General features: G+C 41.4%; 2 protein-coding genes and 1 pseudogene across 3 annotated transcripts; all 3 read right to left on the reverse strand.

Annotated features, from left to right (window-relative positions):
• Nucleotides 1–650: 650 nt before the first annotated feature.
• LOC311490136 (serine protease 57-like) lies at nucleotides 651–3,504 on the reverse strand. Its single transcript, XM_084547493.1, has 5 exons — nucleotides 2,851–3,504; nucleotides 2,568–2,721; nucleotides 1,570–1,699; nucleotides 1,181–1,435; nucleotides 651–1,075 (listed from the first exon to the last, which is right to left on the reverse strand). The coding sequence occupies exons 1-5, from the start codon at nucleotides 2,891–2,893 to the stop codon at nucleotides 923–925; spliced, it is 735 nt and encodes a 244-aa protein (XP_084403619.1). The 5' UTR covers nucleotides 2,894–3,504; the 3' UTR covers nucleotides 651–922.
• A 3,041-nt stretch (nucleotides 3,505–6,545) lies between these two features.
• LOC311491155 (serine protease 57-like) lies at nucleotides 6,546–8,005 on the reverse strand (annotated as a pseudogene). Its single transcript, XR_014699948.1, has 3 exons — nucleotides 7,859–8,005; nucleotides 7,469–7,723; nucleotides 6,546–7,363 (listed from the first exon to the last, which is right to left on the reverse strand). The product of XR_014699948.1 is annotated as a serine protease 57-like (transcript).
• Nucleotides 8,006–12,764: 4,759 nt separating this feature from the next.
• On the reverse strand, nucleotides 12,765–14,685 carry LOC311491066 (mast cell protease 3-like). Its single transcript, XM_084548921.1, has 5 exons — nucleotides 14,442–14,685; nucleotides 14,159–14,312; nucleotides 13,708–13,837; nucleotides 13,318–13,572; nucleotides 12,765–13,212 (listed from the first exon to the last, which is right to left on the reverse strand). Exons 1-5 carry the CDS (start codon nucleotides 14,482–14,484, stop codon nucleotides 13,060–13,062), a joined length of 735 nt encoding a protein of 244 aa, XP_084405047.1. The 5' UTR covers nucleotides 14,485–14,685; the 3' UTR covers nucleotides 12,765–13,059.
• Nucleotides 14,686–15,302: the final 617 nt, after the last annotated feature.

Here is a 15,302-nt window from a genome sequence, read left to right on the forward strand (position 1 = left end):
AGGGTTAAAAGTCCGACGGCAGCAGGAGCGCCAAGTTTAACTGCAGCACTATGTGTGTCCATGTTTGTGTGTGGGACCAGACACACACTGCAGCAAATTAGAGTCAATAATGTTTAAAAAGTCCTTAGCCGACGGCTTTTCTGTGACGCAGGAGTTGCCTATAGTTTTAATTAAAGGGACAGGCAGCAATAAAACCTATTCTGTAGCAACTCTTCTTTTCATCGCTAGGCGTCAGCGTTTAGCCGGTGACCTCAACTCCAAAAGTATGCACATGTTGCCTTGTATGTAACGCTGCAGAGCAAACTGATGTCCAAAACAAAATTAAACACAAACCGGTTAATTATTTAAATATACAAGTTGTTTTTTTGATATTATCCATGCCAGTATTATATGTTATATACGCTATCTTCCCACTGTGGGATAAATTGAAAGGTTATTTTATACTCTGTCCCATGAATGCACCACTGTCACCACCGTGAATCTATGTTAAAATTATTATCCAACAGCTACACCCATTTACGGTGCAGTCTAAAAACACCACCTTGCCCGGTATGTACAATGTATACATTAAGGCTTGATTTGTAGTTCAACCAAATGCCTCGCCTGTTCAGCTGCACAGCCATATTTATTGTTTATTACATGTAACAGCAGCCGTTTATATTTTAATTTATTATTTTATTCATCATTTAAGAGCGCATCACTGCTTGACATATAATTGCGGGGGAAAAAAACAAGTGCTTGGAAGTTTCAGCTTAGTCTTTTACATTCAGCTCAGTATGCATGCATAATATTATAGTTGACTTTGCCCAGTCCATTTGGAAAGCATAACAAAACAAATGCTGTTGAGTGCCAGGTGATAATAAACTGAAAACATTTGTAGGATTGTTATCCAGTAAATCTTGCTGACACATCATCGTTCAATCTAATTGCTGTTTAACACGCTTGTAATCCAGTCCGTGAAGCTTGATATACGTGTGTAGACATCAGGTGTGTTGCGATCTCCACAACGCCATCCAGAGAAGGAGACAACACCCGCTGCAGCTCCATCACACACCAGTGGACCACCTGAATCCCCCTGAATGATAAGAGACAGTTTAACAGTAAGTGAACTTTGTTTAAGTGTATCATTTGCTTTTGCTCAAAAGTTCCCAATCAGTGTCCAGTTACTGTATTTTCTTACCGAGCAGAAGCCTTGCAAGTTCCTTGCTCCCTCGCCACAAATCATCGATGAGGTGATGGGAACTCGTCCCCATTTCCTTGAACATGTTCTTTGTCCCAGGATGGTGACATTGACTTCCTGCAGCCTGTTTGCTAAAGTGTTGTTATCCCCTATATCACCCCAGCCGGCTGTAAGGCAACGACTTCCTGTATTCACTCTGCGGGTCCTCAGCGAGATCACCTGCACTTCTGGAGTCAACTGGGCCTTGCGGTCAAGCTGAGAAAGAGGTTCATGGTAGAAAAATGCCAAAATGTTTAAAGTGGTTTGTGTAATTGGACCATCATGTTAAAAATTTGAAACTTCAATGAAAATCTGACACATTAACAGTAGAGAGTGACAGCGGTCCTTACTTTTAGAAGCATGATATCATTCATAGGTTTATTATAGAATGGATGTGGAATAGATCTGACTGCAGTGAATGTCTGCTTTGCCGACTCGTTAGCCCTCAGGGTATCAGCACCAAGCACAACCGTGTATTGTCTACAAATCAAACAACATTAGCTTTATATGATGTGATGTTAAGGCAGTTAATAATCTCTCTTTCCACATTCTTCTCTGTGTCTCTGCATATCTCGGAGAAAACGTGCTGACCCTTTTCAAGACACAAGTAGTCAGATTCCTGTTTTCACAACTTGCATAGACTTGAAATATACACAGTAATTCACCAGAGTAAACATTTATCTGCCTTATCAATTTAAATTACCAACCAAAAGGTTTACAAAATAATTCCTGTTCTAAGAAAGGCATGGTTTTCTGTGAGATTCTCAGATTCTACACAGTTACGGTGTTATTGCTTAGCCTGGCTCCGCCTGCCTACGTACTTCCGCTCATTTGCATTCCCTACAGTACTCCGTCTGGAATAGCTTGATCCGCTAACGTTTACTCCGGCCAACTGGTTGGCGGACCAATCAGCGAACAGAGGGCGGGTCTGAGAGCGATTACGCTTCAGTTGCGCGCCGAGTGTGAAATGTTTACACGAACGGAGACGGATATACTCGAAGCCATTCGCTCCGTTGTGGATATGCTTACTGGCATTACAGCACTTTTATTCCAATTTCGCGTCCTTAATTGCAATAGGGGATGGTAGAGTAGCGATTTGTTAACTTCTTGCGTTCTTGAAAGCGGAAGTACGAGGCAGCAGAGCCTGAAGGCTCCGGCGCATAACATACGTCATTACCAAACGTTAGTGATTGGTTAAAGGAACTCCGATGATTTTAAACCTCTACTGTGCCCTCCCACCAGGAAATAAACGTTTGCCAATGGAGCTAGGCCAGACTCTCTGCGAAGTCAGAGAGTCTGGTATCCAGGCTAGTTATTGCTGCCAACAAAAAAAACTTTTAATTCTTACATAGGCATCTGGCAATGTGCTGCTGTGAGCACGAAGTCCTCTCGCACCAGTGCTCCTCCACAGAGATGGCTACCTATCAGCTGCAACGAGGCCATGTATGGGCGGGAGTGCGGGGCAGCGTCTCTGCCTCCAACAATATGAGTACCATCCGCACCTGAAACGCAAAAAGTTTATATAGATTATGCACAGTAAGGGTAGCATTTTTACCTGTATCATATAAAGAAACAAGACGTTACTGAGAGAACAATGCTGAGTGTTTATCATACGTATGTATGTAGCTTACCACTGAGGACAAAGAACAGCAGGAGGAGGATGCTGACTGCCATGGTGTCTTTAGTGAATTCTGCACTTTCCTTTTAGATTTATAGTCTTGGAAAAGGGTAAGTCTTGCGTACATTATGGTTTTTATTGCTTCAGTGCTAATTTGCCAACTATTGGTATTTCTTGTGAATTTGATGGTGCACATTACAAAAGATGTTGTTCAACATTTTCTAAATAGGGTTTTGTAACTGAAAAGTGGAGTTAAGGCTATAACAGCCGTAAAGTTATTCAAAAAGAGGCAAATATACATCAAATATAGTCATTATCTAACAGTAGGAGGAAGTGCACTTGGTTGTTTGTGTGGGATACTAGCAAAATTGTGTCTCACTCTAGGTATATTCTTGCTTAGATTTAATTATTGCAAAGTGCTATTCTTACCCTTTTCTCTTTTCTATTGGGTTACACCATGCTTGTGTTAAAAGGAGCGCTGTGAAGAAAGAATGTGGTTTTGTATAAAACAAAGTATAGTTGTCACAACTTGAGTTGTGAGTTACTTCTGTTTTATTTTCATTAAAATTTAAAAAGTTCAAGGCCATTCAGGTTTTAATGTCTTCAAGACACAACAGGAGTGGCTTAGGGGCACATACTGTGGTGAAAATAAGTATTTTATACACCGCCGATTTTGCGAGTTTCCCCCTTGGGAATGGAGAGGTCTGTAATTTTCATCATAGGTACACTTCAACTGTGAGAGACAGAAACTAAAACAAAAATCCAGAAAATCACATTGTGTGATTTTTAAATAATTAATTTGCATTATATTGCATCAAATACGTATTTGATACAATAGAAAAACAGAACTTAATATTTAGTACAGAAACCAATTACAGAGATCAAACGTTTCCTATATTTCTTGACCAGGTTTGCACACACTGCAGCAGGGATTATGGCCCACTCCTCCATACAGATCTCCTCCAGATCTTTCAGGTTTCGAGGCTGTAGCTGGCCAACATGGAGTTTCAGCTCCCTAAAAATATTTTCTATTGGGTTCAAGTCTAGAGCCACTCCAGGACCTTGAAATGCTTCTTACGGAGCCACTCCTTAGTTGCGCTGGCTGTGTGTTTTGGGTCATTGTCATGCTGGAAGACCCAGCCACGACCCATCTTCAGTGCTCTTACTGAGGGAAGGAGGTTGTTGCCCAAAATACATGGCCCCATCCATCCTCTCCTCAATGGTGCAGTCGTCCTATCCCCTTTGCAGAAAAGTTCCCACAAAGCATTATGTTTCCACCCCCATGCTTCACAGTTGGGATGGTGTTCATGGGATTGCACTCATCCTTCTTCTTCCTCCAAACACGGCGAGTGGAGTTATACCAAAAAGTTCACTTTTGGTCTCATCTGACCACATGACCTTCTCCCATGCCTCCTCTGGATCACCCAGATGGTCACTGGCAAACTTCTGATGGGCCTGGACATGTGCTGGCTTGAGCAGGAGGACCTTGCATGTGCTGCAGGATTTTAATCCATGACGGCGTATGGGGTTACTCATGGTAACCATTGAGACTGTGGTCCCAGCTCTCTTCAGGTCATTGACCAGGTCCTCCCGTGTAGTTCTGGGCTGATCCCTGACCTTTCTCATGATCATTGACACTGCACTCCATGAGACCTTGCATGGAGCCCCAGTCCGAAGGAGATTGACAGTCATCTTGAGTCTCTTCCATTTTCTAATAATTGCGCCAACAGTTGTTGGCTTCTCACCAAGCTGCTTGCCTTTTGTCCCGTAGCCTATCCCAGCCTTGTGCAGGGCTACAATTTTGTCTCTTCTGTCCTTAGACAGCTCTTTGGTCTTGTCTGTGGTGGAGAGGTCTGATTGCTTGAGTGTGTGGACAGGTGTCTTTTATACAGGTAACAAGTTCAAACTGGTGCAGTTAATACAGGTAATGAGTGGAGGATAGGAGGGCTTCTTAAAGACAAACTAACAGGTCTGTGAGAGCCAGAATCCTTGCTGGTTGGTAGGTGATCAAATACTTATTCCATGCAATAAAATCCAAATTAATTATTTAAAAATCATACAATGTGATTTTCTGGATTTTTTTAGTTTCTGTCTCTCACAGTTGAACTGTTCCTATGATGAAAATTACAGACATCTCCATTCTTTGTAAGTGGGGGAACTGGCAAAATCGGTGGTGTATCAAATACTTATTTTCCCCACCGTATATCTATCGTCAGCATTAACAGTGGAAAGAGATACCATGCTACCATGAAATACCATGAAAAAAGCAGGGGCCCTAACATTTAACCCAGTGGAACCTCATATGACAGCAGAGCAGAGCAGGCCTCAGAACCACCAAGGCTTACACACATAGTCCTGTCTGCCAGATAAGACCTGAGCCGATCCAGAGCACTACCACAATTGCCCACTAGGTGTCGTAATCGAGCCACTATTGTTATGGTCCACAGTGTCAAAGGCGGCTGTTTTGCCAGAGTCATTTTCCAGGAGGATGTCATTAAAAACTCTTAATAAAGCTGACTTTGTGCTATGCAGTGTTTTAAAACCAGACTGAAAGACCTCCAGGACATCATGCTCATCCAGAAAAGATTTTAAGCAGGGGTTTCACCACTGCATGTTTAAAACTAACGGGAACAACACAAGAGGACAGACTGCTGTTAATAATGGCCAGAACTGACTGCCCTATACTAAAAGTGAGGAGGGAGGGGCAGCGCCACAGGGAGAGCCTGATGGCTTAATATGGGCAAACACATCTTCTAAAAACAACAGAGACACTGGCTCAAGCTTATCAAACACAACAGAGCAAGGAACAGGGTCAGAAGAGTCGGATGCAGGAGCTGAGATGAGAGCCCTCGCAGTAGCAACCTTATCGATAAAAGAGTTCAGGAAGCTATTGCACATTTCAGGGGACGTCTAAGTGCAAACAGGCTGTGGGGCATTAAGAATAGTGTCAGTGGTATTAAATAACACACATGAGTTGTGAGGTTGGACTCAATCAGTTTTGCCAAGTGTTCATTTTTGGCCTCTTTAACAGTATTCTGGTAATAGCGCCAATCAGTCCTTCAGGATCTGGAAAGAATCCTGCAGCTTATCCTTCTTCCACCTGCGTTCAGCTCTGCAGCACTCCTATCCAGCTGCTCGAGTTTTGTCATTAAACCAGGGCTCAGGTTTTGCTTAAAAAGTAATTAACCAACAGCTTATCAGGACAACACACGAATATTAAAATCTCCAATAAAAAGAGCACAATCATACTTCGGCATAAAGTAAAAGTCGTTAACAAAGTCCTTATTGTATTTGGGAGATCGGTAAATGACAGCACACAGCACCGGGTCAGTGCGACCCACCTTAAATAAGGTCGCTTCAGAGCTGGAGACTGAAGATGTGACAGGGCGATGCTTACATTTAAAAACATTTTTGTAAACAATGGCCGTTCCTCCACCACGACAAGGTGATCTGGCGTTCACCACGTGTTTTACCTGCTACGTTCGAGTGTTTTCGGAAATAGCGTTGACCTTATTAGCGCTCATGACAGGGGACGCAACGTAACTGAGAACGGGTAAAGTGAGGTCAGGCTTTTCTGTGACACAGGAGTTGCCTATAGTTTTAATTAAAGGGATAGGCAGCAATTATACCTATTCTGTAGCAACTCTTCTTTTCACCGCTAGGGATCAGCGTTTAGCCGGTGACAATATAGTCATGACCTCAACTCTAAAGTATGCACATGTTGCCTTCTACGTCACGCTGCAGAGCAAACTGATGTCCAAAACAAAATTAAACACATACCGGTTAATTATTTAAATATACAAGTATTTTTTTTTTTTTTTTATATTATCCATGCCAATATTATATGTTATATACGCTATCTTCCCACTGTGGGATAAATTAAAGGATTATTTTATACTCTGTCCCATGAATGCACCACTGCCACCACTGTGAATCTATGTTAAAATTATTATCCAACAGCTCCACCCATTTACGGTGCAGTCTAAAAACACCACCTTGCCCGGTATGTACAATGTATACATTAAGGCTTGATTTGTAGTTCAACCAAATGCCTCGCCTGCTCAGCTGCACAGCCATATTTATTGTTTATTACATGTAACAGCAGCCGTTTATTTTTTTTATTTATTATTTTATTCATCATTTAAGAGCGCATCACTGCTTGACATATAATTGCAAAACAAAAATGTGCTTGGAAGTTTCAGCTTAGTCTTTTACATTCAGCTCAATATGCATGCATAATATTATAGTTGACTTTGCCCAGTCCATTTGGAAAGCATAACAAAACAAATGCTGTTGAGTGCCAGGTGATAATAAACTGAAAACATTTGTAGGATTGTTATCCAGTAAATCTTGCTGACACATCATCGTTCAATCTAATTGCTGTTTAACACGCTAGTAATCCAGTCCGTGAAGCTTGATATACGTGTGTAGACATCAGGTGTGTTGCGATCTCCACAACGCCTTCCAGAGAAGGAGACAACACCCGCTGCAGCTCCATCACACACCAGTGGACCACCTGAATCCCCCTGAATGATAAGAGACAGTTTTACAGTAAGTGAACTTTGTTTAAGTGTATCGTTTGTTTTTGCTCAAAAGTTCCCAATCAATGTCCAGTTACTTTATTTTCTTACCGAGCAGAAGCCTTGCAAGTTCCTTGCTCCCTCGCCACAAATCATCGATGAGGTGATGGGAACTTCTCACCATTTCCTTGAACATCTTCTTTGTCGCAGGATGGTGACATTGACTTCCTGCAGCCTGTTTGCTAAAGTGTTGTTATCCCCTATATCACCCCAGCCGGCCGTAAGGCAACGACTTGCTGTATTCACTCTGCGGGTCCTCAGCGAGATCACCCGCACTTCTGCAGTCAGCTGGGCCTTGCGGTCAAGCTGAGAAAGAGGTTCATGGTAGAAAAATGAGAAATTTTTTAAAGTGGTTTGTGTAATTTGACCATTCATGTTAGAAATGAGAAACTTCAATGAAAATTTGACACATTAACAGTAGAGAGTGACAGCGGTCCTTACTTTTAGAAGCATGATATCATTTCTATGTCTATCATATGCTGGATGTGGAATGGATCTGACTGCAGTGAATGTCTGCTTTGCAGACTCGTTAGCCCTCAGGGTATCAGCACCAAGCACAACTGTGTATTGGGTAAGTCTTGCGTACATTGTTTGTAAAGCTTGCTGTTTTTAGTTTCATCTACCGGTGCCTGATGTGTTGATATTTGTATCATTATTGTGTGGAACCATACCTTTTTGTACTGATGGAAGTGCCTTAGATGGTTAGGGTTAGGTTAGTTTGTTAGAAATAGGAATTGTTATTGTCATAATATACTATATTGCTGTTGATGTCTCTGGGCCCCCGTTCATAAGCTACAGAAGCTTTTGGGGTTACCCATTTTTACAAGATCATGTTTACTGTATATTGTGAATTTGAATTTGTATGTTGTATTTTAAAATGATTTGTAAAATAAAACGAACCTTGAACCTTGAGCCTTGAACATTATGTTTTTTATTGCTTCAGTGCTAATTTGCCAACTATTGGTATTTCTTGTGAATTTGATGGTGGCATTACAAAAGATGTTGGTCAACATTTTCTAAATAGGGTTTTGTAACTGAACAGTGGAGTTAAGGCTATAAAGGCTGTAAAGTTATTCAAAAAGAGGCAAATATACATCAAATATACGGTAGTCATTATCGAACAGTAGGAGGAAGTGCACTTGGTTGTTTGTGTGGGATACTAGCAAAATTGTGTCTCACTCTAGGTATATTCTTGCTTAGATTTAATTATTGCAAAGTGCTATTCTTACCCTTTCCTCTTTTCTATTGGGTTACACCATGCTTGTGTTAAAAGGAGCGCTGTGAAGAAAGAATGTGGTTTTTTATAAAACAAAGTGTAGTTCTCACAACTTGAGTTGTGAGTTACTTCTGTTTTATTTTCATAAAAATTAAAAAAGTTCAAGGCCATTCAGGTTTTAATGTCTTCAAGACACAACAGGAGTGGCTTAGGGGCACATACAGTGGGGAAAATAAGTATTTTATACACCGCCGATTTTGCAAGTTTCCCCCTTGGGAATGGAGAGGTCTGTAATTTTCATCATAGGTACACTTCAACTGTGAGAGACAGAAACTAAAACAAAAATCCAGAAAATCACATTGTGTGATTTTTAAATAATTAATTTGCATTATATTGCATCAAATACGTATTTGATACAATAGAAAAACAGAACTTAATATTTAGTACAGAAACCAATTACAGAGATCAAACATTTCCTATATTTCTTGACCAGGTTTCCACACACTGCAGCAGGGATTTTGGCCCACTCCTCCAAACAGATCTCCTCCAGATCTTTCAGGTTTCGAGGCTTTAGCTGGCCAACATGGAGTTTCAGCTCCCTAAAAAGATTTTCTATTGTGTTTAAGTCTAGCGACTGACTAGGCCACTCCAGGACCTTGAAATGCTTCTTACGGAGCTACTCCTTAGTTGCCCTGGCTGTGTGTTTTGAGTCATTGTCATGCTGGAAGACCCGGCTACGACCCATCTTCAATGCTCTTACTGAGGGAAGGAGGTTGTTGCCCAAAATACATGGCCCCATCCATCCTCTCCTCAATATGGTGCAGTCTTCCTGTCCCCTTTGCAGAAAAGTACCCACAAAGCATTATGTTTCCACCCCCATGCTTCACAGTTGGGATGGTGTTCATGGGATTGCACTCATCCTTCTTCTTCCTCCAAACACGGCGAGTGGAGTTATACCAAAAAGTTCACTTTTGGTCTCATCTGACCACATGACCTTCTCCCATGCCTCCTCTGGATCACCCAGATGGTCACTGGCAAACTTCAGATGGGCCTGGACATGTGCTGGCTTGAGCAGGAGGACCTTGCATGTGCTGCAGGATTTTAATCCATGACGGCGTATGGGGTTACTAATGGTAACCATTGAGACTGTGGTCCCAGCTCTCTTCAATTCAATTCAATTCAATTCAATTTTATTTATATAGCGTCAATAACAATACAAATCGTCTCAAGACGCTTTACAAAAACCCGGCCTGAAACCCCCAGAGCAAGCCTGAAGGCAACGGTGGCAAGGAAAAACTCCCTTTTAACAGGAAGAAACCTCGAGCAGAACCCAGCTCATATGGAGGGACCCATCTGCCTAAGACCAGCCGGGTACAGACAGAAGAAAGAGAAAAGAGAACAGCGAAGAGAGAAGAGAAGAGAACAGCAAGATAAACATACATCTGTCATAGATACACATATCTGACTAAAGCGTACATGTGGAATCTTATGATACAAACTGATGATGTTACATGACAGATTGAAAATGTAAGAGAAATCATAGGCAGGTTGGAGAGTTGTTCATTCAGGTAGGAGTGGATAACTGCAGGATTCCATGAAGACTGGGCAGGCACTCTTCAGGTCATTGACCAGGTCCTCCCGTGTAGTTCTGGGCTGATCCCTGACCTTTCTCATGATCATTGACACTGCACTCCACGAGATCTTGCATGGAGCCCCAGTCCGAAGGAGATTGACAGCCATCTTGAATCTCTTCCATTTTCTAATAATTGCGCCAACAGTTGTTGGCTTCTCACCAAGCTGCTTGCCTTTTGTCCCGTAGCCTATCCCAGCCTTGTGCAGGGCTACAATTTTGTCTCTGGTGTCCTTAGACAGCTCTTTGGTCTTGTCTGTGGTGGAGAGGTTGGAGTCTGATTGCTTGAGTGTGTGGACAGGTGTCTTTTATACAGGTAACAAGTTCAAACTGGTGCAGTTAATACAGGTAATGAGTGGAGGATAGGAGGGCTTCTTAAAGACAAACTAACAGGTCTGTGAGAGCCAGAATCCTTGCTGGTTGGTAGGTGATCAAATACTTATTCCATGCAATAAAATCCAAATTAATTATTTAAAAATCATACAATGTGATTTTCTGGATTTTTTTAGTTTCTGTCTCTCACAGTTGAACTGTTCCTATGATGAAAATTACAGACATCTCCATTCTTTGTAAGTGGGGAAACTGGCAAAATCGGTGGTGTATCAAATACTTATTTTCCCCACCGTATATCTATCGTCAGCATTAACAGTGGAAAGAGATACCATGCTACCATGAAATACCATGAAAAAAGCAGGGGCCCTAACATTTAACCCAGTGGAACCTCATATGACAGCAGAGCAGAGCAGGCCTCAGAACCACCAAGGCTTACACACATAGTCCTGTCTGCCAGATAAGACCTGAGCCGATCCAGAGCACTACCACAATTGCCCACTAGGTGTCGTAATCGAGCCACTATTGTTATGGTCCACAGTGTCAAAGGCGGCTGTTTTGCCAGAGTCATTTTCCAGGAGGATGTCATTAAAAACTCTTAATAAAGCTGACTTTGTGCTATGCAGTGTTTTAAAACCAGACTGAAAGACCTCCAGGACATCATGCTCATCCAGAAAAGATTTTAAGCAGGGGTTTCACCACTGCATGTTTAAAACTAACGGGAACAACACAAGAGAACAGACTGCTGTTAATAATGGCCAGAACTGACTGCCCTATACTAAAAGTGAGGAGGGAGGGGCAGCGCCACAGGGAGAGCCTGATGGCTTAATATGGGCAAACACATCTTCTAAAAACAACAGAGACACTGGCTCAAGCTTATCAAACACAACAGAGCAAGGAACAGGGTCAGAAGAGTCGGATGCAGGAGCTGAGATGAGAGCCCTCGCAGTAGCAACCTTATCGATAAAAGAGTTCAGGAAGCTATTGCACATTTCAGGGGACGTCTAAGTGCAAACAGGCTGTGGGGCATTAAGAATAGTGTCAGTGGTATTAAATAACACACATGAGTTGTGAGGTTGGACTCAATCAGTTTTGCCAAGTGTTCATTTTTGGCCTCTTTAACAGTATTCTGGTAATAGCGCCAATCAGTCCTTCAGGATCTGGAAAGAATCCTGCAGCTTATCCTTCTTCCACCTGCGTTCAGCTCTGCAGCACTCCTATCCAGCTGCTCGAGTTTTGTCATTAAACCAGGGCTCAGGTTTTGCTTAAAAAGTAATTAACCAACAGCTTATCAGGACAACACACGAATATTAAAATCTCCAATAAAAAGAGCACAATCATACTTCGGCATAAAGTAAAAGTCGTTAACAAAGTCCTTATTGTATTTGGGAGATCGGTAAATGACAGCACACAGCACCGGGTCAGTGCGACCCACCTTAAATAAGGTCGCTTCAGAGCTGGAGACTGAAGATGTGACAGGGCGATGCTTACATTTAAAAACATTTTTGTAAACAATGGCCGTTCCTCCACCACGACAAGGTGATCTGGCGTTCACCACGTGTTTTACCTGCTACGTTCGAGTGTTTTCGGAAATAGCGTTGACCTTATTAGCGCTCATGACAGGGGACGCAACGTAACTGAGAACGGGTAAAGTGAGGTCAGGCTTTTCTGTGACACAGGAGTTGCCTATAGTTTTAATTAAAGGGATAGGCAGCAATTATACCTATTCTGTAGCAACTCTTCTTTTCACCGCTAGGGATCAGCGTTTAGCCGGTGACAATATAGTCATGACCTCAACTCTAAAGTCTGCACATGTTGCCTTCTACGTCACGCTGCAGAGCAAACTGATGTCCAAAACAAAATTAAACACATACTGGTTAATTATTTAAATATACAAGTATTATTTTTTTTTTATATATTATCCATGCCAATATTATATGTTATATACGCTATCTTCCCACTGTGGGATAAATTAAAGGATTATTTTATACTCTGTCCCATGAATGCACCACTGCCACCACTGTGAATCTATGTTAAAATTATTATCCAACAGCTCGACCCATTTACGGTGCAGTCTAAAAACACCACCTTGCCCGGTATGGACAATGTATACATTAAGGCTTGATTTGTAGTTCAACCAAATGCCTCGCCTGCTCAGCTGCACAGCCATATTTATTGTTTATTACATGTAACAGCAGCCGTTTATTTTTTTTATTTATTATTTTATTCATCATTTAAGAGCGCATCACTGCTTGACATATAATTGCAAAACAAAAATGTGCTTGGAAGTTTCAGCTTAGTCTTTTACATTCAGCTCAATATGCATGCATAATATTATAGTTGACTTTGCCCAGTCCATTTGGAAAGCATAACAAAACAAATGCTGTTGAGTGCCAGGTGATAATAAACTGAAAACATTTGTAGGATTGTTATCCAGTAAATCTTGCTGACACATCATCGTTCAATCTAATTGCTGTTTAACACGCTAGTAATCCAGTCCGTGAAGCTTGATATACGTGTGTAGACATCAGGTGTGTTGCGATCTCCACAACGCCTTCCAGAGAAGGAGACAACACCCGCTGCAGCTCCATCACACACCAGTGGACCACCTGAATCCCCCTGAATGATAAGAGACAGTTTTACAGTAAGTGAACTTTGTTTAAGTGTATCGTTTGTTTTTGCTCAAAAGTTCCCAATCAATGTCCAGTTACTGTATTTTCTGACCGAGCAGAAGCCTTGCAAGTTCCTTGCTCCCTCGCCACAAATCATCGATGAGGTGATGGGAACTTCTCCCCATTTCCTTGAACATCTTCTTTGTCGCAGGATGGTGACATTGACTTCCTGCAGCCTGTTTGCTAAAGTGTTGTTATCCCCTATATCACCCCAGCCGGCCGTAAGGCAACGACTTGCTGTATTCACTCTGCGGGTCCTCAGCGAGATCACCCGCACTTCTGCAGTCAGCTGGGCCTTGCGGTCAAGCTGAGAAAGAGGTTCATGGTAGAAAAATGAGAAATTTTTTAAAGTGGTTTGTGTAATTTGACCATTCATGTTAGAAATGAGAAACTTCAATGAAAATTTGACACATTAACAGTAGAGAGTGACAGCGGTCCTCACTTTTACAAGCATGATATCATTCATATGTCCATCATATGCTGGATGTGGAATGGATCTGACTGCAGTGAATGTCTGCTTTGCAGACTCGTTAGCCCTCAGGGTATCAGCACCAAGCACAACTGTGTATTGTCTACAAATCAAACAACATTAGCTTTATATGATGTGATGTTAAGGCAGTTAATAATCTCTCTTTCCACATTATTCTCTGTGTCTCTGCATATCTCAGAGAAAACACGTACACATACACAGTAATTCACCAGAGTAAACATTTAACTGCCTTATTAATTTAAATTACCAACCAAAAGGTTTACAAAATGATTCCTGTTTGACAACGATTTCAACAAATTTAACGTTGGCATGTTCTAAGAAAGGCATGGTTTTCTGTGAGATTCTCAGATTCTACACAGTTATGGTGTTATTGCTGCCAACAAAACAAACTTTTAATTCTTACATAGGTATCTGGCAGTGCGCTGCTGTGAGCACGAAGTCCTCTCGCACCAGTGCTCCTCCACAGTTATGGATACCTCTTAGTTGCAACGAGGCCATGTATGGGCGAGAGTGCGGGGCAGCGTCTCTGCCTCCAACAATATGAGTACCATCCGCACCTGAAACGCAAAAAGTTTATATAGATTATGCACAGTAAGGGTAGCATTTTTACCTGTATCATATAAAGAAACAAGACGTTACTGAGAGAACAATGCTGAGTGTTTATCATACGTATGTATGTAGCTTACCACTGAGGACAAAGAACAGCAGGAGGAGGATGCTGACTGCCATGGTGTCTTTAGTGAATTCTGCACTTTCCTTTTAGATTTATAGTCTTGGAAAAGGGTAAGTCTTGCGTACATTATGGTTTTTATTGCTTCAGTGCTAATTTGCCAACTATTGGTATTTCTTGTGAATTTGATGGTGGCATTACAAAAGATGTTGTTCAACATTTTCTAAATAGGGTTTTGTAACTGAACAGTGGAGTTATGGCTATAACAGCTGTAAAGTTATTCAAAAAGAGGCAAATATACATCAAATATAGTAATTATCTAACAGTAGGAGGAAGTGCACTTGGTTGTTTGTGTGGGATACTAGCAAAATTGTGTCTCACTCTAGGTATATTCTTGCTTAGATTTAATTATTGCAAAGTGCTATTCTTACCCTTTCCTCTTTTCTATTGGGTTACACCATGCTTGTGTTAAAAGGAGCGCTGTGAAGAAAGAATGTGGTTTTTTATAAAACAAAGTATAGTTCTCACAACTTGAGTTGTGAGTTACTTCTGTTTTATTTTCATTAAAATTTGGGATAATGTCCTTTACCGTTCTTTTTATTTTAGGGAGTAAATCACTTGAAATCTGTTTAGGCATAATGATGAATAGACATAACTTATGGCTAGTGACAAAGTTAAAATAATTTCTTACAATGTTAACGGGCTGTTAAATCCTATCAAACGCTCTAAAATTCTAACTAAAATGAAGAAAGAGAGGGCATATGTGGTATATTTACAAGAAACCCACCTAAATGATAAGGAACATGAAAAATTGAAGAGAATGGGTTTCACTAACTTGTTCTATTCATCGTATGAGTCAGGACCTAGGAGAGGAGTA

Source organism: Chelon labrosus, assembly GCF_963514085.1.
Source record: "Chelon labrosus genome assembly, chromosome: 7".
NCBI lineage: Eukaryota > Metazoa > Chordata > Actinopteri > Mugiliformes > Mugilidae > Chelon > Chelon labrosus.